Genomic DNA, 23,718 nt, shown 5'->3' on the forward strand with positions numbered 1-23,718 from the left:
AAATGTTATGGGAAGTAACTTGAGGCCCGAAGAGATGCAACTACTCAAATTCCAAATTCTTCAACGCAAACTGGTCTGAATAGCCAATGCCTTCACTCGCCACAATTCATCTATTCCAACAGATTATTCTGAAGAAAAAAATTGGCAGTATCTTCTCAGCCCCATATGAAACAAAGGTGGATGGTACTTAAGTTAGAGGTTCACTTTGTTTACACCACACCAGTCTACAACTTAAGATAGCTTAAAAATAAAAAATAATTCAGGATACCTGAGAGCCTCCACAAATTCATTCTAAGAATACAAACACAAGTCACTCAGTTCTGATAGCTAATTTTGTTCTCTACCTGACCCCTATTCTTTGCTTAAAATTGTACTTTCTGGTCCATTTTGAAGAGAGAATGCTACAAATCAGGTGCGTGTAATGGTAGGTTATTGTTATTTTTAAAATAAGGCACTGAATGTGAAATAAAACAGCCAACAAACCACATTTGCACCAAACTGAGTTACTGCTCTGTCCCACACCCTCTCACTGACCCTTGAAAATCAAAGACAAAATAACTTAGCAATTTGGAGCATTTTCTGGAGAAAGATAACTTGTGAAAGATTTATCTGCATTGATTTTGAAATGGAACATGATGCAGTTGTCTTTTAAGAGAAGGTCAAACTTAAGGAGTACCATGAGCAAACAGATGAGTTGGCTGGAGCAGAAGATTTTATCTTTGGAAAAAACCACTTTCCCAGAATACATGCTAATTCTTAAATGCCAAAAGAGAGATATAATTCACACTGGTAGCATAGAAAAAAACAGTGAAAGCAGTATTTGTCATATTTTACATTGGCTTTTAAGTGTCTTTATTTATTTAAGTGACAACCAGAATTACTCACTCCCAACACAGCTGGTTTGCTCATCCAAAAATGCATTACTACATGCCAAGCAATTTCTAACTCTATTAGCTGTTTCTTTTATGTACTGATATTTAATTTGTTCCTATTATTAATACTGGTTTAGTTGGCGTGGTTACTGGACTAGAGATTTGTTAATCTGTAATGCTGAAAAAAAATAACAAACCCAAAAAACTAAGAAGTTTGCTAAAGGTCTGGTAATCTTATACCTCTTGTTTCTCGGGCCGGGTCCACGAAGCCTGGAGAGAACAGATATAGAACACAACAACAACAGAAAAAAAGCAATAAAAGTTTATCAAAGGTTGCTTTTAGGTATCATAGTGTATGCACCACATTGCGTTCTGTGCACATGCAGGCTCCAAGTTGTACATCTCGTGTGTGGGGTGATCACAATTTCCATTTCCCAGTACAACCTCAATTTAGATTTGTATTCAAAATTTAATACCCCATAAATTCATCTCAAAATGATCCAGCAAAGGCTAATGATACCTAAAGACTGCTCCTGCGTCTACATATTGAGCGACTATTTCCCTTGTCACATCTCACCATTTCTGCCTGTTCCCAGCATACTGGAGAAGGGATTCTGATGAGCTAGGTCACTGAATTGCAAGAACGGTTACGGAACTGGTTTTCTAACACCGGTTTGTTAGCCACCCGCACACACTGATTACCATTAACATACTGTTAATGTGATCATGCATTTGTACACGTTTTTGCATGCATACTGTGCCAGAAGTAGGAGACCATGAGCTGCAGAGCACTGAAACAGCATAACCCCCCGGCAGGAGACAGCAGGGCAGAACCTTGTACCGGTTGATCGTGTTCAGCTCGTTACGCTCAGGGATGTGTGCGCCCAACCCTTACTGGGCTTGGGACAACCAAACAACGGGCATCAGCGAAACATGCACAAACCTTACCAACAAACACACATGTCTCATTCAGAGAAAGCCATCAACAGTTTGGACCGTATTCACTGTCGTTCAGAAAGACCAAAGTTGCTGGGTTCTGGTTTTCCCCTAGAATTTATCTTTCAAATATTTTTTCTTCTGGTCTCTATTTTAATTGCAACCCAATCCACTACAGTTCAGGAGTCAAAAATCACCTGCTAATGTCACAGCCATGACGGCATTGTTGAATACAAGGCACAAGCATTGCTGACATGGGGGTATGACAGCGTACACAAGAGTGACGTTACGGAAATGGAGATGAAAGCCCAGGAAATGAGAATAAAAACCCACAGTATTGCTTCCACAGTGCTTCTAGTGAACATTGAGAGACCGAAATATTAACATATGATACAGACAGCCTCCTTTTAGAATGCCTTTGATAAAAGCAAGTTAATTGCTTGTAACTGGAGGCCTGAAGTGAAGCCACCTGAAGAGAGGCTCAGCAACACCTGCATGGGCTGGGACTCCCATCATCTGATCATGTCTCTGTACATATATCCTGCTGTGCACAAGTTCCTGGAAGGCTGAACAGGCAACCGTAATAATTCAGCTTCAACCCTTTTGGATGTACCAGTCATTCTGTGCACCTGAGCGAGCCAGCAGAGCCAAAGAATTGCCTTGCTGACACCCATGCAAGGCCCCTTTCAATCCTATTCACTGAGTCTCTATGGTGTCAGCACAGAGAGATTTAAAAGCAAATTGAAAAAAACAAAACAAAACACACCTCCCCAAAAAAACCACCAACACAAAAAACCACCACACACAAACACACAAACCCCCAAAACCAAAACTAAACAAACCAACCACAAAAAAACCCCATAAAAAACATTTTTATTCTTTGGTGTTCAGTGCCTGTCAACCTAAAAGAAGATGAAGGCGGAAAAAAGCCTGTTCCCACGCTCTTAGAGTTTGTTGTTCCTTTGTAATGGCACTCACGGGTACGGGGAAAAAAGGCAGAACCACATTGCCCATCCTGCAGAGATTCATAACAACTCTCCTTCACCAAAACCAAGAGATATACAGCTCTCCGCAGCGCCATGCAGGGGATAGAGGGGGACCCACGAGCCCGAGACTCCCTGGATCACTAAATCCAAAGATATTCTCGTGTACCTCTCATGAGATACAAAGTACAACACAAATTTAAGACAAGGAATTGTATTCAAGGTATATCGTCCACTTTAAAGAAAAAGAGAGTCAGGAAATTGAACTTCAGTCAAATTTTGAAATGTTAGGTCTGCTGCATCATATCTAGAAGCACTTTGCTGAAGGTACTGCAACAATGCCATTCGCCTCACCAGAGTATTTCATGAAATTGTGTGTAGGAGTAGTTAGTGATTGCCTCATCCAAAAATCTGACAGGAAGCACACCATGTCTGCACTAAAATTGCAAAACTTGGATACACCAATACACAGCAGATCAAAATTATATTTACTGATTCACAGTAAGTATTCTGCTAGAGTAATAGAAAAAACATGACTTCTGAGAGGGCATGAAATATACTGAAGGCCATGAGGAATATAGCACACTGGCTTGATCAGCTTTACATCTGGTATCATTCAGAGAAAGCATTCCTCCTCCCAACAACGGCACAGAAGTAAATACTCGAGGAAGGAAAAAGCCAAACCATTTCAAGTCATCAAGCCGATGACCTTCCAGGTCTGTTAGCTCTTGCTATGTTCTGCAGCAGTGACAGACAGGAATCTCAGACTGACAGGGCAAAAGTTTCTCCTAAGTAGTGTGTTCCTACATTTACAACCAAAATCACATATAAGCAATTAATTTTTTTTTTTTGTAATTTTACTTGCACTTTGTGCAGGGCAGAGGGATGCAAGCTGCCAGCTTACTAGTAAGAAGCAGCTTCCACCATGCCACTAGCTGGAAGCTTGGTTTACTCATCTGTGTTGGTATACAGTTACCAATCACCTGATTTTGCTAGAGCACACTCACAACCACTTACCTTTGCAGACCGCCCTGAGAGCAAAAGGTTTTTTGTCCAAGGGGTGCCATGTTCTGTAAGCATAGCCATAGAGGCCAGAATCTTTAGCTATGCGTGCTAGGATATCAAGAGGTCTCTAAGGGAAGTGTGGAAATGTTGAAACAGTTGTGACACCGTCAACCCAGGTGTTCGGGCTATAGCGCACCTCCTGCCCCTTGCATGGTGTATGATACAAAAAAAAATCTTTGCCCTGAGGTTTGAACCAGTATGTGAGACACATGGCAGTACCTCAGACCTTTGATTTTCTTGCCACCTATATAAGAAACTATCAGAGTACTAACATTTTCCTTAGTATTGATCACCAACTTAACAGCAAACAGGATATATGAGAGTCTCAAAAATGGTTAGCAGTTTTGCCACTGAGGTCTTGTTATTTTAATTGGGCTGGACAGATGGGACTCTCTGCAAACAGGCTGTCCTACCGACTTGCACCTGATTTAGGCATATTTCAGTTCTGAAACTCTTCTCCCTGTCGAAGACCATGAATAACCTTATCCTGTCAAAACACGTCCCCCAGTCAAGCTGTAGTAAGAGCCCAAGCCAATAGCTTTTGAAGGTAATGGAAATCTTTCTCTAAACATTGCAGGGATTTACACTAGCCCTAGGATCCAAAGGACATTAAGAAAGAATTAAGGCTCAAAAACTTTGGCACCCTGCTTGATAAGTTACACGTTAACAGCATGGTGAAGAGCTGACATCACGAAGGCAATTTAGAAAAGCCCATCTAGAAAGCTATGGTGCAGAGTGGCAGCTGTAGGGATGACTGACAGCGGATACCTCTGTCGCTTTCACAGTCTATCAGCCGCTGCCCGCAGCTCGAGGCAGAACCCCAGTATGCCCTAGTTAGCTGAGCCTTGACGCATCCTGTTATTAAAAGATTATCAATAAGCAACAACTCCTCACTCCAACTTTTGCCTAGGCTTTCTTTGGCTCTAAACTACGCCTCCTGATCAACTTATGCAACTGTTATGAAATAGCTACAGTAATATACCACATCCTAATTTTGTCTAGCTATGGAGAATTGTGGGCAATAAAAAGAAACAAACCAAAACAACCAAAACCCAAACAAGACACCCCCCCCAAACACAGTCTTTTTTAAAAGAAAATCTGCTAATTATTTTTGCTTTTTAAGAACAAAATGGCATTGATGTGATCAACAGAACAGGTGAACACAAAGGCAGCCAGGCTTTTGTGCTTTGGGTACATGCAGCAACAGAATACAGTACAGAAGGGCAAGAAGGAATTAACAGGCTCATTTTGGTCTACTGCATCTTTGAGAAATAACACCCACCACCTCTCTACCTGCCACCGTCCCAGATCGTATCATCGTGACGGCATGCACAACACTGGAATCAGTGCTCATTCCCACCTCTCAGCTTGGAAACAGAAGGGGATAAACCCTTTCACAAGCTCCCTGCAACTGCAGGTCCCTTTGGAAACTTCTCCAAATAGGGTCCAGGGCCTACTGCTTTTCAAGTTAATTCAGCTCAGAGCGATACCAGCAGGAATTAAAAAGTATATCCTCAGTTGTTATAAACTGAGATGGCTCTTTGCACAAAAGGACATCTATGGCATTACTTCAGCTGTGGAGCTGACCCTTCAGGAGACAGTCTGCAGGACTGCACGTGTTCTCACTACCGAGTGGGGAATCACCATGATTTCCATGTGCATCTGCATCCAGCTGTCGTGCATTCCAGATCAGCAGAGGCAGGCAGACACAAGCTGCACCGATCCCAGCAAACGAGACCATGATTTCGGGAAGGGTTATACCTTCTCTTCACTGCTGATGTTTCGGGTGGAAGTTCTCCAAGTGATGGAAGGGATTGGGTCCCCTGATGCCTCACAGGTTAGTGTAATCTGATCCTCCAGCTCCATGGCTGTTTTATTTTCCACATAGGTGATCTTGGGTTTTGCTGAAAAGAAAAAGCAACCTTCATTCAGTGGGTGCTCAGAATGGAGCTTGCCTGTAAATAGCAATGTTCGAATCAAGCAACACTGGGGAAGAAAGGCTCTTGAACTGGTGCAAGTTTACTGCCATGTGGGGAAGGGAGCAGAGTGACCTTTGACAAGAAAGTACCTCCCTGCAGAACTAGAAAACCTTTTCTACACATGCTTACAGCTGAGGCTTGTAAGAGAGGACCAGAAGAGGGTATATCTGAAGTAGAACCCCCATTTAACAGCATATGAATGATCGGTCCCTGGGATTATCAGCCAAGTCTTTCACCTCCCTGTCTACTTTCTCTGCCTCAAATGAGCCTTTCGATAAGCAGCTTTGTCAAGTGGCCGCAGAGGGATGGGACAGGGAGAATTATATTCCTGAACACTCCCAGATTCAGGGAAGGTAGGAAAGCTGCTGATTCATTCCTGCAAGCTTCATGTCATCCACACAGCGGTGGGGTGGAGTTCACCTCCCTGCCCAGGTTATAACAAGTCCCACTGAAGTGCTAAAGCCCTTTTAATAGCAGCTTTGGTTGGATTAGGGTTCAGCCCTCTGGGCCTGGAAGATATTTCAAGCAGCATGTGAATCTCACACCATCTCCTGCACAGGACTGAATTTCTTTTAGCGGAGAGGGAGCGGAATGGAGTTGGCGTCTGTTTCAGACACATAAACAGAATCTGTTTTGCCTAGCGTGATGGTAGAGGTGCGCAGCATTAATTGGGAAAGAAGCAGCTCTGGATAAGCCACATCAGGCATTAACTGAGATAAGTAGGTTACTTCCAGCTTACACTGGGGAGCTACACCAATAGCCAACGGGATTGGAAAGGGGGGATGGTAAGAGCATGTTTACCAAAGACTTTGAGATGGATGGTGGCATCCTGCTCGCCAGCCTTGTTCTCAGCAATGCAGATGTATTCTGCTTCGTCATTCTTATCCACCTTCTTGATGATGAGCTCAGACCCATCGTAGTTAAAGCCGTACTTGTCTTCGTCATCGTCCTGTTCTATTGGCTCTCCATCCCTGCAGGGCACAAAGCACACTGGCTGTGTTGGGGAGGAGAAGCAATCGAAAGCTATTTGGTTTAGGCTGGTTGTTAATGCTGGAACTGCATTACTAGTATGAAACTCCTCGGGTTGAGAGGGATCACCACCTTTTCCCTTCCCTCTGGGCTACAGATCTTACATTTCGATCTATTCCTAATCCCTCCTGCCTTGGGGCTCTTGGCAGCTGAACCTTTCCCCTCCTGACACACATCGTAGCCCATACGCAAGAGCTATAAACACCACTGAAGGCAGCTTATGTCCTTGCATGTCAAGGCAGTATTCTAAGTTGTCATCAGCTTTTTCAACATTACAACTTGTCCTCATAACGTTCACCAAAGGCTGCACAATTTCAGGAACAGTATACCCGAAGTCTGTATTGCCGCCTGACAGTGAAATTTAGACCTGAAGAAATGAAGAGAAAGACTTCAGGTGCACGTGTCCTGGCACAGATGCAAGTTACAGTATCCACTTTTGCCCAAGTTTCCTCACCAGTGCAACAGGTGATAAGACACTGACCCACAGGACAGGTCTGGTCAGCACAAAGCTTCATCTCTATTTACACCTCGACAAAGGATGCGACGGGACAGTGAAAAAATGCTATTTTTACTGTTATTCTTGTTTTTTAAGGAAGCTGTATTGAATTTGGCTGGGATAGAGTTAATTTCCTTTATAATAGCTCATATGGTGCTGTTTTGGGCTTGTGACCAGAACAGGGTTGATAACATAATGATGCTTTAGCTATTGCTAAGCAGCATACAGCCAGTGGTAAAGGGTTTTCTGTTTCTCACCCCGCCCTGCCAGTGAGTAGCTGGGGGTGCACCAGAAGTTGGGAGGGGACACAGCTGGGACGCTGACCTGGCTAAACACCTGCCTGCCAACGGGAAGCAGTGAATGAATTCCTTCATTTTGCTTTGCTCGCATTACAGCTTCTGCTTTGTCTGTTAAACCGTCTTTATCTCAACTGATGAGTTTTTGGGTTTTACTCCTCTGATTCTCTTCCCCATCCCACTCGGGGGGCACGCAGCGAGCGGCTGCGTGGTGCTCAGCTGCCCACCGGGGTTAACGCACAACAGAAGCTAACTGCGATCTAGTTTTGAGGCCATTCTTTCTCCTGCAAGAAACATAAATTTCTCTCATTCCAGTTAAACTGTTGTTTTTCCTCCAGCCTGGTTTTCCAGGCGTCGGTGAAAACATCCATGCTCACACACAATCAGGACACTGAACACAGCATCTTACTTTGTCCACGTCACGGTTGGCTCAGGAAAGCCATCGGCATCACATGCTAAGGTGACAGCCTGGCTGAGGTTGGCAGTGGCATTCATAGTGCTCTGCCTGGCACGCACAGAAGGAGGGACTAGAAGAGAAGAAATCCACAATCGAGTTAGAAAGGACAGAAGACGGGAGCAAGAGTGAGCCCTGGAAGGCTCACTGTAAATCTCTGCAATACACACTAGTAATTCAAACCCTTATGCCATCACCTGCAGGTTTCAATCCACAGGTCTGATGCATGAGCTCTCCAAAGCAATCAGCACAGGGAAGGAAGGGCAGGGGTGGGGAGACACACAGAAAACCAGTATTGTGGACAAAACCACTTGTGAGTCCTAACAAGATCAATGCCCCACTCTGAGTCATGAGATACTTAAGGTTTCTCTTGACATAAAAAATTTGCTGTAAATATCTGGTAAACACTCAGTCGATTTCATGGACATTTTTGTTTGATGCAGCAGAGAAAGATTAGTAAGCTAATGGTAAATTGTGGCTGTGAAGCTAAAGTAACATTTCCATCGGCAGCCTGGCGTGCAGGTGCTACATACGCTGCCCCCATAGTAGCCTTACTCTAAGCTGCTCACCATTTACGATGACCTGAATATCTTTGAAGTTGATCTCCCCACGAGCCAAGATCCGCCCCTCACAGCGGTACGTCCCTTCATCTGTTTTCTTGATTCCCCGGATCTGCAGGTAGTTGTTGGACAGGACTATAAATCGAACTAGAAAAGACAAAAGGAAGGTTCATCCAAGGATCCCCAGGAATGGTCCCCGCAGGTAACAGGTACTTCTCCTCTCCTTGTCGTTCCTGGGTTGAGACAAGGCCCAGTGTAACAAAATTTTCCTTCCCCTCATTTGACGGAGATGCTGCTGTAACCGTGTCAAAGCCTGATGGCCATTTCTGTGGGAACATTACTGTCCTGCCACTGCCAAACCACAGCACCTCAAATAATTAAATTCGCATCCTAAGACCTAGTATTAGGTACAAATTGCTTCTCTCCTGCCTTGTGACCACGACCATTTTGTTCTCCTGAACCCCTTGTATGAGCCTTATTCGAGCCCTGATGGGAGATGGACGTTTGATCCCTGAATGGACAACACCAAGACACCTCTTGTGCCTTACCATCTTTCTTTAGGATAACGTCCCTGCCTTTGTGCTTCCAGATGATAGTAGGAGGCAGCGAGCTGACCACATCACACACAATCACAGCATCGTCTCCTTCCTTGAACTCCTGAGGAGTGGGAGCATTCTTGAACATCAGCTTTTCTGCAAACAAGGGAATGAGAAAGTCACTGCAGCTTTCTCGGTACAGCTCAAGCTGTGCTCCTGACTTCAGCCCGAGGAAAGCAAAGAAACCCCAAAGGACGGGTCTTCTAGAAATCCTCATGTTCCTGAGGGGAGGATACAGGTGTGCCTGAGTCAATGCACCGCACCACAGAAACCCTGTTTTTCAGCCCTGCCTCCCGAGTTCTCAGTGGACCAGCTCAATCCTCCACCTGGCTCACTGATCTGTCCATACTGCAAAGAGAAAATGTGAACGTGGAACTGCTCGGCTTCTCAGAGGGAAGGGGAGGAGCTGCTGGCATGGCTCTGCTGGACAACATGCTGATGGCTTATTATAACCCTTCTGAATGTGTGATCCTCTTTACTGAACAGTAGTCTTACCTCACAGCATGTCTGTCATCCACAAAAGCTGCTCTCTCTGCTTATTCCTCCCAGACATTTATGATGCACTAGAATCTTCTCCTTCTATCCCTTGGTCTCCTGTCTTTCAGAAGAATTTAAGCACTGGACGTGCTGGTAATGCCCTGACAGGCCAAGGTTCTAGTTCCCACCTTCCGCTCAAAAGCAAGAAAGGAGAAGGCTGCATCTCCTTAGCATCCCCTTTCTTTTCGCCCTCCTTCTCCTTTAGAACCAGCCTTTTCTAGGAATGGTTGCCTCCCTAATCTTGCCTCATACACGCGCAAGGTAGAACAGAAAATAGCCTCAGAGACGCTCTCTTACGGAAAATTTTCACATTGACGGTGGCCTCAGAGTCTCCCTCCTCCGTGCTACTGACAATGCATTTATAGATGCCAGCATCGTCAATGTTGGCGTTGTAGATGGTGAGAGTGGAGGAGAAGTCATCGTTTCGCACCACTGAGATCCGCTGTTGGTTCGGCGTCAGCTTCTCCCCGTTAGGGGAAAACCAGGAAATGTCTTTGTATTTGGCCTCCCCTGCCACTGGGGACAATAAAAGAAAACAGAGCAGATTTAAATGAGTACCCCAAAAAAGCTGCACAGAGGGAATTAAATACAACCAGTAGCACTATGCAGGAGACTGACCCAGGGAAAGGGCTTCTGGTACCCGAGAAGCAAGCAAAGAAAATTCTCTCTCACAGCACTGTGAATGGTCAGCTGCTGTCCTGCAAAAACGATATTAGGTTGCTTTTGTAAGTTAAAGGGGTACACTCACTGCAGCCCAGAACGGCCTTTTATGCATCCTGGGGTCCCATGTCCCAGCCCCTCCACTACACAGATCAGCCTGAGACATAAAAATGCTGCCTGCTTCAGCTCCGTCGTGTTTTCAATAAACATCTGTATTTTCAGGCTGGTCTACTTTGCATAATTTGGAAAATGCCATAAAATTGTAGGAGCTGCTTTGGGGCACAGGGATTGTGTCAGTTCTGCACCACACTGCGCAGCAGAACAGCCCGGGGCAGTTGGTGGCCTGAACAAACAGTAAATTGTGTCACAAGGAATGCAGGTTTCTAGCAGCATTAAAATCCTTAGTTGCAGAGGTAACAACTCTCAAGTCACCTAGCATTCCCATTACTATTGTTAGCAGTTGATTGGAGAAATGATTTGGAAGAACAACAGGCTTAATTCTAAACTCAGAAGATGAGAGACTTGTGGAATGATGCACGGTGCCATTGTTGTGGCTGTTGCTCAAGCTTAGAGACAACACTTCAGTACCTGTTTTATTTCATTTTGAAATCTGTTTGCTGGAGCTGCTTTTTGTTGCCAGCTCTCAAGGGAAAATACATTTATTGTTTCCAGTAAACAGCACGTGTTGCCTTTGCTGCTCAGTCTTATAAACCGTATGGACATATAAGAAAGAAAGAGCAGGAGATCTTGCAGCTGGACCTGGCACTGGAGTTTTTATCCCAGAGTTAGTACATTGACTGAGCCTCCCAGCAAACCTACACAACTGATGCCATAAGCCACCACTCACCTTGACATAGGAAGAACTTAGATTCTCCAACACTGATCTCCCCCTGGCTTGGAACAATGTCCACTTGTAGAGAGGCTGGAAAAGAAAGGAGCACACAGGATATGGTTAGACTATCGTGGTCTTCAACCAAAAAGCTTTGCCAGCCTCCCAGTCCCCATGACTCCGACGCTGTGAGTGTTCTACACCAACACAAAGCTACACTTTGATCCTACTGCCAAGATGACAGAAATGGGGGATCCTTAGCAGCAGCTTCCCAAATGCTATCCAATACTTTCATTACCCTCTAAACACAGAGGGCTGCGCATAGCAGATTTCCTATAGCAACCCATCCATCTTACCAAGAGCACTCTCACAGAGCCTTACAGAATTACCTGTGCATCTGTCCCAACCTCTTTGTAATTTAGCATGTTAAGGTCACATAAAGTATCTCAACAGGCATCAACATTATTTTTCTCCAAGTGCAGAGCCCTCCTGACTCGTGCTTTTCCACGCGGCCGCCCTACCCTGTCCTTGCAGCAGCATGACCACGCGCCAGCCAGGCACTTGCAGGGCAGAATCCCACATCACCTGCCACATACTTACAGCTTAATATACCAAACCCAAATTATTTAGATGCTGCTTCTGCTGCTGCCTATTAAAGATACCACATCTTCATGAGCAGGAAAAGAGCCCCTAGTGTTCCTATGCAGTTCAACCCCGCCATCCATCTAAGGGAGGTAGAAATTACCTGCCTGGGTCTGCCTAGTGATCACCTGCACACCAGGCTGAGCAATTAGAAGCTGTCACCATTGTCATGCATGGATTAGGTAACTCACAGTGATCAAAATGTCACTTCAGCCTCAAGTGCTATTTTGCTCCATTTTCCATTGGGATAGGAAACTCCTAGTGCTCATACACACAGAAACACATCGTGGGGAAGCTGCTGGACTAGAGAACTGAGTACAAGTGCTACAGGTCAACTCTGACTCGTACTAGGAAGTTCTGAGGAAATCTGCCCGCACTCAACTGCATCTTTTCTTCCTTTATTTGTGTTTAGGCAGCGACCACAGCATTTGTTTTGCATCTATACTGTGCCTAGGACAAGGAAGTCCAAGATACTATACTAAGAAACGGCCACAAGAACCTTAAAGTAACGTACCGTCTGACTGCCGTGCCTTTGCTTAAATCCAGTCAGCAATCACTCCCTGCAGAAAGACTTCTGATTATTAATCACTAGGTGGAGCGAGCAATCATCTCATATTTATTAAAGGCACAAAACATACTCTGAGAAATCTTAACGTTTCCGTTCTTCCATAGATGTTGAGGAGCAAAATTACACCTGGCTTTTTTCAGTCTCTCGTGTTTTCTTCTGGTGGTGACTCTCTGTAGGAGCCAAGATAACAGATTAGATCGGCTGCGGGTCTGCTCTAGTCTGGAACCTGCCCTGGTTGCTGGTCTCAAGGTGTTTGCAAACCACGCTAAGGCTTTCTCCTACACGCCGAGTTCCCAAGGGCTGGAGGCAGACCCCCGGGCACACGAGAGCCCCGCTGTGCTCGTCCGCAGCCTCAGCCAGGGAAACCGAAGGTAGCTTCTGGAAACCGGGCATCATCCGAGAAGAAATGCTCTGAATTATTCACCTCAAGCTCACCTGTACTTATTTTACACCAGTGAGAATTCAACCCTAATTCTTTCAACCAGCCTTTATCAGGAGAACAATTTGCTGACCTCGTAACCTGGATAAACAGGTTCATCATAACAAGGAACTATGCCTTAAAATTACACAAACAATTGCTCCCTACTTGCTAGACTTGATTGCTTAGTATATGATCAAGCTAACAAACCCAGAACTGCCATGGATTTTAATCACTACTTAATTGCTATTTTTGCTTTGCAGCTCAGGGAAACTGAGACTATTTTTTCCACTCTTCATTTAATAGAGACTGTGAGCTCATCTGTATTCCACTTCCAACTTCAAGCAATAAAGGCCTTTTTAGCATCGCATAATAACTGCATTAAAAGGCCTCTTCATCATCACACAATAACACTTTTTATAGCTCTGCCCTCCCCCATATCTTTTATCTGGTTGCAAAGTTGCCCAGCCCCCAAATAATGCTGAATAACTCCCCACTGATTTGAAAAACTCTGCTAATGCAACTTCCTGTTCATCTGTAGTTAAATATAATTAGTTTTGCATTTCAACAAAAGAAATGAGCTCAAATTAAGCCATAATTTTGGTAATAGGCAGGGAGGATGTGTCCCTGCTGGGCTAAGACTGAGGCTAACACAGCAGGCTTTACCTGTTCAGTAAATAACACGCCACTTAAAGCAGAGGAAAGTGTGCTAATTGCTGGGTATTGGTTCCATATCTGTCTAAATTCAAAAGGACTCAAGCGAAGCAGAGTGTGAATGAAGCGCAGCGAGCTGCAGTCCCCCTTCCACATAAGCAGCAGGAAGGCTAATGCACACACTGCTTCTGAAGATCTGTCTGGGGCCACGCAAACGGAATGTACTGAAAACACTTCACTACAGATTTGCATTAATGCAAATTTACTATGGGGTTATATCCATCACGGCTCCCCAGGATAAATGCGAGTTCGCCCCCCCATCCTTCCTCCCCCATCAAACCATTACTCCTTTAGCCTTCTGTCACTTTGCCACTGACCCTCAAGGTTCTGATTTGAGCTTCAGAAATAAAGAAGGAACTAAATCCTTTTGACTTCACAGCATGAGTTGTTATGTTCAGCACGTGCTGCATGACAAGTCTACCATTCCTCTGTAGCTGAAATAAGTGGGCAGGAATCTACAGCAGGATGCACTTGCACATGCAAAGGAGTCTGCCCCTCTCTCCGCATTTCTGGGGGGGCAAACCCTCCAGCTTCAGGACAGCCCACATCGAGCAAAGCCGGGAGATGCCAGCTGCAACCTGGGACCTGCTTTTCCTTTGGATTACATTCCTCTGCAACATGCAAGTGAAGTTCAGAGAAAAATGCATCACCTTTTGGCAAATAAAAACCAATATGGATAAAATGAGTTTTAAATGCAGAACCCTAGTTTTACTTCTTCAAGATTGTACCTTTAATTTCCTTCACTTCTAGCAACAGTTCCCCAATTGAACTCCACAGTGCGTACTAAATTCCAGAAATAAACAAAATTGATCAGGAAAAAATATCTACTGGCTCTAATGCCCACAGGGTAGGATTTGTAAAGCTGGTGAGTTCAGCAGATTATAGTGAAAGCCCTCAGGATTTAATATACAACAAAGGCTTAACGAGACAAAGACATGCCTCCCGTACACAGTCACTTTATTAAAAATACGCTGACTGCTCAGGAGTAGGAGGCAGGAGGCTGGGATTGATCTCAGCTGGTCTGCAGATCCAATTCCTCCCCCATTGCCATGGCAACCACTCAGTAATTCTGCCACGAATCAGAGGAGGGGATTGTTGATACCTTTGGGGAATATCAGAACATAAAGATTCAGAGAGGAAGCAAACAGCAGCTTACTGTAGTGGCATGACAAAATGCAAAGAGGAAGACACGACCAAAGCAACATTTAGAGGAGAACCACCTGAAAATAAAACCAAACCAACAAACAAAAACACACACAAGACCAAGCACACACACACAAACAACAAAAAACCCAGAAACAATTAAAAAAAACCCCACAAAAAACACAAACCAAACCAAAAGCAAACACAACGCACCAAAAAAACCCCAAACCCCAAAACCACAGGCTAGTGGCCCCCGGGCGAATTGCGGCGGGTATGGGAGAGGATGCTCTTCACCCTGCTGCGAAACACACCACACTGCAGCCAACGCCGCGCGCCGCTGAGGCCGGCCCCTGCCCACCACCGCAGCGCCTCACTTCCAGCTGGGCACAGTGCTCTCAACCACAGGTTTCTGAAATGACCGAGACAGCTGTGGATCCCACAAAGCGTGCAAAAAGCAGCGGCAGCTCCGATGCTGGGCAGTGTGCGCTCTGGCTGCATATCCACCTTCCTGCCCAGTTTGAGAGAAGCCGTGATTAACGGGGCTCTGTCCTTCATGCCGCACTCAGGAATCTGCACAGCTTATGCTGACGGACCTGAACATCTGGCCTCTCTGTTGACATGTTTTTGTAATCTTCTTTGCATCTGGAATACAAGAGCTTCTCTCCACAGCTCCTTCCAGCAGTGACCTGGCCCTTCGTATTCAAGTACAGCACGACTTAATAGGCTCAGCTCCCTCAGTGGCCATAGAGGGTACTCAGGAGTCACACAGGATCACTGGTTTTGCACAACACAACATTAAAAAAATCCTATTAGTTGCCTGTACCAGCATGTGCCAAACCCAGACACTTTTCATCTTAAAGAATACATGTCTTCTGCTCAAATTTCTTTATTTACCCCAGTGAGGAGGACACTTCAAAAGCCTTATCAGGCCTGGGTTAAGCCCTGCTTACACAGAACATAATCAAAGCCAGCCCTAAGAAAACAGGAGAGTATGAAAGATTGCATACTATTTGAAGAGAAAGATATCCACTCAAGTCTTGTGTAGTGCCAGAGGGCCAAACAGAGTGCAAGTGTAACATGAGCAAAGTCAGCAATATTACACCAGGACTTGATTTGGCTTACACCCAATAAAGTCCATAGATGCACATCTGTAACCCAAAGCATTTTCTAGATGCGTTAAAGTGTTCTTGTATGGGATGTGCTGTGTCAGCATCTACTTTATAAACTTCTTGTCTCTAGGATTTGTAACTTGGCTACAAAAATTCACCCTGGCAGAATCTTGGCATACAAGCAGTTCGGACCTATACCGTGAAGGAAGTTAACTAAATCCACGTAATGTTAACAGTGGAAACTTCACATGGCGGAGTGTCTATGGAGCGTTTTCCTCGCTGAATGCCAAAGCTGAGGGAAATGCACGGGAGCAGCCAAAAGCAGCGTGTGACGCCTGCTAAGCATTGGTGCATCCCGGCTCCTTTGGTTACAGCATCCTACTGCCACGCGGGTGGAAACTGGAGAGCTGCTTTCCGTACAGCAGAACCAGGCCACCGCCGGGCACACGTGGAAACCCTCACACCACTCGTTTTTCGCACAAGTCTCCAGCAATGGTGAACAAAGCCAGCCCAGCCACTTACACACCAAGGACAAAGCAGTGTCACAGGGCGGACTGTTAGATGTCTCTGGGAATTTGGTGAATTACTAAATAAACCCAGTGCTTCTGGAAATACCACTGTAATTTGTGGGTAGGCTGTAATAACACTTGAAGTAGTGTGTTAACTGGAAGACCTTTTGCAACTACCACATTGACAGAACCTCCAGAATTTCAGAAAATCATTGGGACTACTGGCATCATCATGACATCTTTCCCTTGATTAAAACCTAAACCACTAATATAATGAAAACAGAAACCAAAAGATTAGGAAGCATAATATACTAATACACTGGCCCGTTTGCTCAACAAGCACAGGAGTGAAAAACGCCTTCAGCAAGAGTGAAGTGAGCTTGTTTACTGCCTCTTCTCTCTGCTGCTGCATTACTATTTCAACTATAGTTGTCAGACTAACGTCAAATTACAGGCAATAAATTAGTGGTCCTCCTCATTCAGGCACTACAACGTATAGAAGATGAATAGTTTACACAAGCTCAAATTTTGACATCTTTTACAGCCAAGCAGCTAAAAAAGAGGTGATGGCAGGGAAGAAACAAACAGAATATTCAACCAGCCAAGCCTGCCCCTGGCCACCTCGATGTATCTAAATGTCTTATGGCGTCAGCTGTGAGCGACAGGATAAACAGAAACCAAATTGCCAGGAGGCAAGAAAATGTTTCATATATTGTCCTCTGGGAAGTCTCCTGGAAACGCAGCAAGAATTCACTACAGCAAATATGAGAAACTTAATTCATGTTTAATGACACGGCACAGTTCTGGGTAGCTTGGAGTCTTTTCCACAGTTACCTCAGCTTTAAAGAACATATGACATCTAGTTTGATTTTTACTGGGACGATTCCATTTGTTAAGGGGCTTATAGTTAGCCTCACCAGCCAGTTAATTTCAGTGAATGCTGATGCTCTTCTCCTTGGGTATCTACAACCGCTGCCTCCAGTCTTGTTATATTTCTCTTCTGAATCTCTGCAACTCCTAAGTTATGCAAGTCAGACAAAGAACATTTTAGCTGAGCATTTGTTCTTCAAAAATTAAGAGAACTGGCAGAGTTCCGGACTTAACCTCTCTTGGTCACTACAAGCAAGGCAGTCTTTGCAACAAGATCAGCTTTGGAAATGAAAGAGAGAGCAGGTATTCTTTCCGCCTGTATTCATTACCAGCCAAACAGCCTCTTCAACTTCGAACGCCTTCTCTGCCCCAAACCAGGTGGGATAAAGCAGAGCTCTTCATCTCACAGTCCATCTTCTTCTGTAAGCCATCCCCAGACTCAGTAACACTACATGAGCAACGGGCAGGCATAAAATCTCTTACCTTTACTTCAATTTTTTTTTTTTAAACTGTCACGAACTCAGATACACACCATCAAATCTTACATGAATGCAAATGGCAGGTAACGGTCACCAATTTCAAACAGTCGAACCAGAGACTCATCAAACCTGGTCCGAGAAAAGGGATTTCTACCAGTAGATGACGCCACCTCTAGCATGAGCCTTACAAATAGGACTAAGCTGATCTCTTGAAATTAACTATAACATCAAGAGGAAAAAATGCTTTTATTCCCTCGACGAGCACATGATGTCAGGTTTCTATCGCAAACCAGACAAGCTGTGTCACAACAGCCATTTCGGTCAAACCAGCACATTGTAATACTGGTAGGAAGAACCCAAATTTAACAGCAATCCGATCATGCCTGGAACACACGGAATTCCAGTTACCCTTCTGCTGCCCACAGGCTGTCAGAATTAAGCAGCTCATATAGCCAGAGGCTGCTCCAACAGCGGAGCATGGAAGCACATGCACATCCATGCAATGTCACAAGTGCAAAGCATCTTTAGCTAAAAAATAACTTTCCTTTCACTACTCCCAGCCCAAATACAGGAAAGAAAAGATGACTTAGGCCAAGGCACAAATATGCATGAAAGTTGGTTACCTTTATTTGTCTAGTACTGTACTCCAATTTACATCTCCTCAGTACATTGGTCTCTCTGGCTGGAGTTAGAATGATTTAAGTCAGAGTAGCGGCTTCAGGCATCAAGTGTTCAGCACATATAATTTATACTGCACGCATAAAATAGCCCATAAAAAATGAACTCTCTGCTACAGCAGTTTTGATGGAAAGGAAAACAACAGGTGAAGGTTGTAAATTATGAAAAGCTGGCCTAACCCACAGCTAATCACTAAGATTACGAAGAGGCAGCCTTGCATTAAAACCATAAAGGCTTTATAAAACAGGACTAACTAATCTGTGCAAGAGCCACTGCAACTCTGCCAGAGTTACTGACCAAAATGTGAGCACAAATCTATAATCCTAGGGAAGCAAAAATCAGCCTGGTCAAGCCACACACAATCCACTCCTTTTATTTTCGTCTAGCTTTGCATTTGGCTGCATTGACATCTTTCCGTTCTCTCTCGCTCTGAGCCCTCCAGGACCTCTCTTCACAGGAGGGTAACACCCGCACGGTTTGGCCTGTGAGGTTCACTGCCTGCCACAAGCCGTGAAGTCCCTCCGTGCCCTGCAGAAGCTCCTGCACAGCACCAGCCGCTCCTCTGCCCGTTCTCCTCCCTAAACCAGGCTGTCGCTATTCCCTGCACCACTCCAGGTCTTTTCTGGGATGTGGCATTTGTTTCCACAGTAATGTCAGCTGCTTACCTTCCTTCTTCATTGATTTTGATGAAGGAATGGCTCTGCTCTGCCTAAACTTTATCTCCTCAGTAGAATAAAAATCAGCAGGAGAAGCGAGTTTGCAAGTATCATGATCACTGCAATCATGTGAGAGGCCTGTGGTTTTCTTAATGAAGCTGGCTTATAGTTTTATTTAGTGGCCGATTACTCCATCTGAATAAACAACCGCCTCGACCTATGTCTTGCATGCAGGAAAAACGAGAGCAGTTATCAGAAACCTTACGGTTACTGGTGAAAATTCAGTTGGCTCTCAGCAATAACTGCTGGCAGCCTCATGGCAAAAGCTTGAAATTCGTGGTAATATAACTAAACAAAGAGCTAGTATAGTAGAGTGGTAACCACAATTTTCAGAATCTTGGGGCTTAAATTAAGGGTCACAGGCAGGATTTCTCTAAAGTAGCTTTTCTCCTTTGGGCTCTGAGAAAAATCTCAAACCCTAAATCCTTATTTAGATTTACAGAGTGGCCCGATATTCAGCACCGAACACCTGAAGTCAATAGATCTCTGATGGCTGCTCTGCACTTTCAAAAATCAGATATTTTCTTGAGATGTGTTCCCTAAATAGGAAAATAGAAACCGCCACAAGGGCTTGTACAGACTAGAATTGCAGCTAAGCTCTTTAGGGTAGGGACTGTTGTTTCGTTTGCGATTTAAAGAGCACTCAGCACAACAGTATCCTGGTCTATAATTGCGGCCCTTGTGCTCCACCACAAGATGGATGAGTCAGGTGCAATAGCTGGTCTCAAATAATAGTCAGCACCAGCTTTTGAAATAGAAGTAGGCAAGGTTAATCCCTAGGATAATGTATGTCCAGGGACAGACTCCACCTGACCCCTATGTACTAATGGCTGGGGCTGGAGCATACCCTGAAGCCTGAGGGTTTATCTGTCTTCTAAAGCTTCCTTGCATATATTAATTTCCTTAATTCTGTCAAGCACTCACTGGCATGATTGTTGAACACATTATGTCTTTTCCTCTTGTTCTAAAGAAAAAGAAAAAAAAGCAACAACTCCTCACTCCAACTTTTGCCTAGGCTTGCTTTGGCTCTAAACTACGCCTCCTGATCAACTTATGCAACTATCATGAAATAGCTACAGTAATACACCACATCCTAATTTTGTCTAGCTATGGAGAATTGTGAGCAGTAAAAAAAATAAACCAAAACAACACCACCACCACAAAAAACCCCCCAAACCCCCAAGATGTTGACCTGGCTTTATCACTCACTCATTTGACCAATGAATGTTATCTTCAGACAACTGAAAGAACACTTCCAATTCAATTCTTGTGTGAAATCTGAGGGACTAACTAAGCCTTAAAGCCAGAACAGTATGTTTCTCTTAACATGATGGTTTCCTACTTCAACTATCCTTCCTTGTCCTTCTCTGTTACCACTACGCTTTTTATCAACAAAAATGAGACAGAATATTAATGTAACCAGTCCTGGAATACAGAATACAAGTGGGATGCTGTTAGATTGTAAAACTTCACTGCTGACATGAATAAAATACTGTTTATCTCTAATGTGTTAAAATAGTGCCTTATAGGAGGTTTTCTGTGGGGCAGGTAGAGATGAGACTTTGAACCCATTGACATTTTTAACAGAACCTATGTCCTATCTGCTCAGCCAGCGTATGGAAGAAAATACCAACCCAATTAATCCCAACTGAAGAGTTCACCTGTGTTTATGTAATATTTAATATTACTTCTCCTACCAAGGTCAACTCCTGTGTTAGTCTTATAAAGCAAATTCTCCCAAGTTACTCCTTTTCTTCAAAACTGGGCATAACCAGCAATCACCCCATGAGCTGCTGACGCCTTTTGTCAGGGCAGGTGACCAGCCAACTGCCATCAGCCTAGAACATATGACAGTCCTGTAGGCAACAGCATAAATTGAATATTCACCTCATATTCTGTAACCAAAGATGAAAGAGACAAAAGAAAGGTGTTTCTGACTAGCACTGAATTATCGGCCAACCATTCGGCACAGCAGTTATTTGGATGTATAGTAACAAGTTATTCACCTTGAAGTCTAACATACAGCAGGGCACGCCAAACCTCCAGGCTATTCTGATGCTTTCCTATCTCGGCATGCACGTCTCTGAGCCACGCACGTCCACATTAACTCTCCACCGCATCTTACTGAAATCAATCAGACGTCAGTGCAAAACAGACGTCGCCATCTCACCATCTGTTTCAATTCTCTGGCACTGTATTGTCTCTCTCTTAGCTGGTCTTGCTTGATACAACGCAACCGGGGACAGTTTGCAGCTATCAGGGCCAGCGTAGTCAGCTGTACCACATTTTGCTACTACTTAAAATGTTTGTATTAGAACTTTAGCACAGGAGCAACACCCCGAAAGAAAGCAGGGAGGGTAGGGCTGAAGGATCAGCTGGAATGTTCCACCCAAGCTGGCTCCAGTGATCTGTGAGGGCAAAAACCTTTGGGCCACCTGAGAATTCCCTGCTAAATACCCTTCCTTCCACAGGCCTTCTACTTCACATGAAATAATAGCATAAAAAACCCACCACTGTTACATGAGACATAATAGCAGAACAGAAAATGCAGAAGGCGTAAGACAAATGTCCTCTGAGAGTACAAGAGCAATGAAAACATTCTCAAACAGGAAAAAAAAGACACACGCAAAGTAATCAATGTAGATGCTTGCTGAAATAATAAACCGGTCATTGTGTTGCCATGATTAAAGATAGAAAAAGATAACGTACCACTAAAAACCCTTTTAGAATCATTATTACCATTATTAATTGCTCTTTACTACAAAAAGCCCCCAGGGAGCAGTGAGACGTGCGAGTGTCTGAATCTCCCAGATACAATATTCTGCCTGTTATCGAGAACCAATATTTGTTTTTACAGCCAAAGTCCCAGTATAGCGTTTCCTGACCTTACCCAGATCCACAGCTATGCAAAAAATCACCAGCAACCTGAGTCGAAAATTAACACGGGTCAGTCTCCACCCATCCAATTCCTGCATTCATTTCAGAATGAGAAACAGCTGAGCAGGAAGGTGCAAAAAGAGCCCTCCAGAGACTACAGGGATGAAGGGTATAACAATCTTTCACAAAGCTTTCAGAATGATGTCCTACATAAAAACTAAATGGATACAATAAAATTGTCAGAGGTGATCAATCATTCCCATTACCAATCTGCTTTGAAAGCCACAGCAGCAGTAGTCTGTCTGTCCAGGCAGCTGAGCCCTCCCTGCAGTAAGGCCAGGTCTTCTGGTCCAAGCACTTTTGACTTCCCATCCAGAAACTACGTCATAGGACCTACACGCCTCCATGGATAGATATGTCCAGTGATGTCCAAAGAGACAAGGGACCAAGCTCGTGGAGGGAGCTGTGAGGACAGACAGACGGATGGAGGCAATTACTCCACCACTGAAATGATGCGAGATAAATAAAACAAGCATCTTTGTGGAGGAACTATTATTTCACCATAGTCCACATCTAGCACTAGGAGGCCTTTCGATCTATCGCAAATAACCTTTCTAGATGTCAGCTGCAAAGGATGAACAAAAATCTTGCCCGAAGGACTGCCTTGCACCACTGTAATACCAGAAAAATCCATGCTGGGGTTCTCTGCTAAGGATCCTACACTAGTTGTTATATTCTACACTTAAGTTCTTGTGCTAATTGTTAGAGGTGAAAAGAAGAAACGTCAAAAAACCTTAGTTCTGCTCTCCACAAAGCCATGTCTCCACCGCATGCCTGCAAAACGTCAGCAAAGACCAAACAATAATCTCTTCAGAAAAGGTCTCAGAAACTTACAGCCTATAAAATCCATTTCACTGTGGGCACCAGAAATTCTTTTAGCAGAAACCAAAGTAGTTATTTAAACATTTTTATTACAAGGAAAAATTAAGGAGGGGAAAAAAAAAAAATCTACTTGGTTTATTTGCCTGAACGAACCGTAAAAGGCAAATCAGTTACGTATTTGTTTTGCATTTTGAAACAAGCAAAATCTCTATCAGCAGCGTGGAATCCCAGCCAGCGGAGCTCCCGCGCGGCCGCCGCGCGCTGCGCGGCCCTGTCGGCACCGTCCCGAGCGCGCCGCGAGGGGGCGCGCGAAACCCGCGAGACGGGGCAGCGGCGGCCGCGGGAAAGGGAGCGCGGGGCGCGCGGGCGGGCGCGCTGCTGGAACGCGGGAGGTTCCGCTTAAATTTGAGAAGAAACTTGTTCCCGGTGAGGGTGCCAGAGCCTGGCCCAGGCTGCCCAGGGGGGTTGTGGAGTCTCCGTCTCTGCAGACGTTCCAACCCGCCTGGACACCTTCCTGTGTAACCGCATCTGGGTGTTCCTGCTGCGGCGGGGGGATTGCACTGGATGAGCTTTTGAGGTCCCTTCCGGCCCCTGATATCCTGGGATTCTGTGAAATGAAGACACAAAAAGCTGCAGAAAACTGCGCGACAAGGGAAGGCCAGAAAGGAGCTGGAAAGCACAAAGAGGAGATCTGGGCTGTGGAAGAAAACCTTGACAGGGCGAGCAATGCCCTAGAAGTTCTTTACTGGCAACGAATGCAGAGAACTGAACATTCCTCAAGGCAAGTCCCCATTCATCCTGTTACCCAGACAGTGCTAAAA

The 23,718-nt window shown here is 44.7% G+C and overlaps 1 protein-coding gene across 1 annotated transcript in view; it reads right to left on the reverse strand.

Moving 5' to 3' along the window:
* NCAM1 (neural cell adhesion molecule 1) overlaps positions 1–23,718 on the reverse strand; it is a 90,187-nt gene that overhangs the window by 33,909 nt on the left and 32,560 nt on the right. Inside the window, exons 2-9 of the mRNA XM_065651946.1 lie at positions 11,311–11,385; positions 10,101–10,319; positions 9,219–9,362; positions 8,680–8,817; positions 8,066–8,183; positions 6,637–6,806; positions 5,618–5,760; positions 1,113–1,142 (exon numbers count right to left, since the gene is read on the reverse strand). Coding sequence (XP_065508018.1) covers positions 1,113–1,142; positions 5,618–5,760; positions 6,637–6,806; positions 8,066–8,183; positions 8,680–8,817; positions 9,219–9,362; positions 10,101–10,319; positions 11,311–11,385 — 1,037 coding nt within the window. The remainder of the gene's footprint in view (positions 1–1,112; positions 1,143–5,617; positions 5,761–6,636; positions 6,807–8,065; positions 8,184–8,679; positions 8,818–9,218; positions 9,363–10,100; positions 10,320–11,310; positions 11,386–23,718) is intronic.

Source organism: Caloenas nicobarica, chromosome 26 (genome assembly GCF_036013445.1).
Source record: "Caloenas nicobarica isolate bCalNic1 chromosome 26, bCalNic1.hap1, whole genome shotgun sequence".
Taxonomy (NCBI): Eukaryota; Metazoa; Chordata; class Aves; order Columbiformes; family Columbidae; genus Caloenas; species Caloenas nicobarica.